Here is a 3800-nt window from a genome sequence, read left to right on the forward strand (position 1 = left end):
TTGAAATAGACGAATGACTTCCGAAGGTCACAGCCAACCTAGACTTTGACAATTGAAGGAGTTTCCCCTTTGAAGTCCCTGCTTGTTCTGTGCTCTTCCGATGCCATCTCTGGCCGCTGCCATAATCTGTTTCCTTTCCCACGAGCAGGAGTTCCTGTTTTGAATCCTGCCTTGGTCTCTCACTGGGTGCCAGCACACGCACTATTGGTATCAGACCCTTAACACGGATCGAGCTACGTATTCTGGTGAGTGACAAAGAATCCTAAAGAAATGTGAGGAAATGGTAGGGGAAGCCCAGCTGAGCCTTTGGGGAGAGGGTGTGGCTGCTGCTCAGTCACAGAAGGAGAGACCTCCCTGGGCCCACTTTGGTAGGAAGCACAATCAATCAGGCCCTTCTACCCTTTCCCTCTATGGTCCTTGCTTCCGGTCGGATGAGCACCAGCTGTCCTGACCCGGTGGCCCCCAGGCCCAGTGTTCTGCAGCTGACTCAGGAGGAAAGCGATTCTTTATTTAAAAAAATATACTTTTATTGATTTCAGAGAGAGAGAGAGAGAGAGAGAGAGAGAGAGAGAGAGAGAAATATCAATGGTGAGAGAGAATCACTGATTGGCTGCTTCCTGCACACCCCCCACTGGTGATCAAGCCCATAACCCCAGGCATGTACTCTGACCAGGAATCAAACCATGACTTCCTGGTTCATAGGTCTACGCTCAACCACTGAGCCACGCCGGCTGGGCAGGAAAGCGATTCTTGACAAAGAATAACCTCCTTCCTCCCTCCTTTGCAGACTGCAGTGTCTTGTGGTTCTCATTTCAGAAAGCATCTTGGTGACCCAACACCAGACGATGGGTGAAGACGGCCAACCACAGGAGATGGCATTCAGGAGCTCCCCGAGGGCCAGTGCGCCCAAACCTGAGGTCAAACAGAATGGGGACTCTAAGGGGAGGAGAGGGATCCCCCAGAATCTGCCTGTAGAGCATCACTTTGCGTGTAAAGAGTGTGGGGATGCGTTTCGGCTTAAGGTCCTCCTTGTGCAGCACCAGAGAATTCACAGTGAGGAGAAGGGCTGGGAGTGTGGGGATTGTGGGCAGGTCTTCAGGGGGGTCTTTGAGTTCAATGAGCACCGGAAGAGCCACGTGGCTGTAGAGCCCCGCCCCGGCCCAAGCCAGGCCCTGGATGATGCCACGGAGAAGAGGGAGCAAATGGAGGAGGAGGCAAAGCCCTTCGAGTGTGAGGAATGTGGGAAGAGGTTTAAGAAGAACGCAGGCCTTAGTCAACATCTGCGAGTCCACAGCAGAGAGAAGCCCTTTGACTGCGAGGAGTGTGGGCGGTCCTTCAAAGTGAACACCCACCTCTTTCGCCATCAGAAGCTGCATATTTCGGAAAAGCCCTTTGCCTGCAAGGTCTGTAGCAGGGATTTCCTGGATCGCCAGGAGCTTCTCAAGCACCAGCGAGTGCACACTGGCCACCTGCCTTTCGACTGTGACGACTGCGGCAAGTCCTTCCGAGCGGTCAACGGCCTGGCCGAGCACCAGCGCATCCACAGCGGTGCCAAGCCTTATGGGTGTGCCCACTGCGGCAAGCTGTTCCGGAGGAGCTCAGAGCTCACTAAGCATCGGCGGATTCACACGGGCGAGAAACCATATGAGTGCGGCCAGTGCGGGAAGGCCTTCAGGCAGAGCTCCAGCCTCCTGGAGCACCAGCGCATCCACACGGGCGAGCGGCCCTACGCGTGTGGCGACTGCGGCAAGGCCTTCCGGGGGCCCTCCGACCTGATCAAACACCGGCGGATCCACAGTGGACTGAAGCCCTATGAGTGTGACAAGTGCGGGAAGGCCTTCCGGAGGAGCTCGGGCCTGAGTCGCCATCGGAGAACCCACAGTGGAGCCAGACGCTGTGAGTGCAGTGAGTGTGGCCGCGTGTTCAAGAGGTGGTCCTCGCTGCAGAAGCATCAGCCAACCCATCAGGAGTAGATGAGGCCCGCAGACCCTTGTCTGTCAGTGGGTCCCTGCCCCCCCTAACCCCCCCCCACCCTAGAGTGGGATGGCAGAGTCAAAGGAGATGAACAGTTTTGTAGCGCTTATATATTTTATTGTCAGAAAGGTTGAAACCAATTTATACTGCCACCAGCAATTTATAAGTGAACATTTCCCATTTTGCCTCTCGAGAGTAGCTTTGTCCATTTTAACTCATTTCAGCGAGTTTATCTGACATCAAATATCTTCAAGGTATTTAAATCTGCAGGCCTTGAATCTGAGAATGAGAGAAGAGAAACCTGGATGTGGGGCTCGAGGGCAGCTTGTTGGTCCTCCCCTCTGAGCTCCCACCTCAGGGAAGCTGACACAGCTGTTCAGTGATGGTGTCAACGTAAAGTGAGCCCAACTTTCCCGAAGAAAAGATTGCCCCCAAAGTCTTTTGGCCTACTTGAATCTATAAATTTTTAGGGATATAAATAGAATATTCAAATGTGTTATAATGTTTAACTTACTTAGTTATACGTACATATTATAAATCACATATTATATAGAATAATATATTAATTTAGAAAATATTCCTCCCCCCCCACTCCGCTCCATATCATTTTGTTCTAACTCCTCACGTGCATTTCTGACCTCACCATCTTCACCAGCCTGGGAGCCCCTTTTGAATCATCCGTTTCAAAGCACATCGAATGGTTTTCCATCCATTCAAGCCGTGTGCCATGTAGCATTGTGACAAGGCTCTCACTAGAAATTTCCTCCCAAGCCATAAGTCACGTGTCCATGTAAGATTAGGACAATTATTTTTAAAAATGGTCCCATAACTTTACAATATAACCACTCAAGGTGTTGCTTTTTAAATGACCTTTCAAAGCCTTTTAAGCATCTAAAACTTGTCATTGTGAGGTCATACTCCTAGGTTCAGTTTCTTTTGTATCCTTTTTTTCTGAAGCCAATTCTGTCTGCTGAGTCCCACACATACACAAAACTAGCATCTGTTGGAGTTTGCGTCAGGCTAATGAGTCGTCCTTAGTGGCACTATCTTGTTCAAAATCAAGTAGTTGAGAGAGCATCCCCATAGTAACAGGGACATCAAGGACTCAGGTGTGACACCTCCTTTTCAAGAACAATTGCCTCTCAGAGAACAATTGCCTCTCATCGAATGGGACCTAGATGTTACTTCTCAACCCTCAGTTCGGGCTCTAAAACAGGGGTGATCACAGGACTCCCTCCTGGGGTTATGGTGAGGACTGTGACACCACGCCCTGCATGGAGGAACACTCAATGAAGGGCATCTGCTGTCATGGTCATAGTTATTGCTGTCATCCTTTGGCTCATTAGTACCAGAACTGGGGATGGACCCAGGCCTTCTGACTCCTAGTCTCATCTTTCTCATGCAGTGACTTAAATGCTGTTTCCGTTTTCTTGCATGCAAATCGTACGTTCATCTCCTTTGACCAGTTATCAAGTTACCTTTGGATATATTGACTTTATACAGAAGTTCTTTCTATATCGATTGTGAGGATCTCTTTTTCAATTTTATTGCTTTGTTCTTTGTAGCAGTTTTATTACAGTTTTTGTTATGTAAGCTTTTAATTTTTACATAAAAATTCATTGTCCGTTAAGTCATAATTTTCATTGGTTGAGTAGTTAGATATGACATTTTGTTCTAGAATTTTAACTACAAACAAAAAGTTGAAAGCCCTGCCCCACCAGAAGGCGAATGTTCCAAGCGGGCAGGCTGGATGGGAATGGGCCGGAGAAGCAGGCTCGCTCCTCATCCAAGACGCAGACTCTGCATGTCTGTAGGCAGTACTTGAC

At 49.2% G+C, this 3800-nt stretch overlaps 1 protein-coding gene across 1 annotated transcript; it reads left to right on the plus strand.

The window, feature by feature from the left end:
- The first annotated feature begins 827 nt into the window (after window positions 1-827).
- On the plus strand, window positions 828-2435 carry ZNF275 (zinc finger protein 275). The gene has a single exon (XM_054718126.1). It carries the CDS (start codon window positions 846-848, stop codon window positions 1971-1973), a length of 1128 nt encoding a protein of 375 aa, XP_054574101.1. The 5' UTR covers window positions 828-845; the 3' UTR covers window positions 1974-2435.
- Window positions 2436-3800: the final 1365 nt, after the last annotated feature.

The sequence above is a fragment of the Eptesicus fuscus genome, chromosome 1 (genome assembly GCF_027574615.1).
Source record: "Eptesicus fuscus isolate TK198812 chromosome 1, DD_ASM_mEF_20220401, whole genome shotgun sequence".
NCBI lineage: Eukaryota > Metazoa > Chordata > Mammalia > Chiroptera > Vespertilionidae > Eptesicus > Eptesicus fuscus.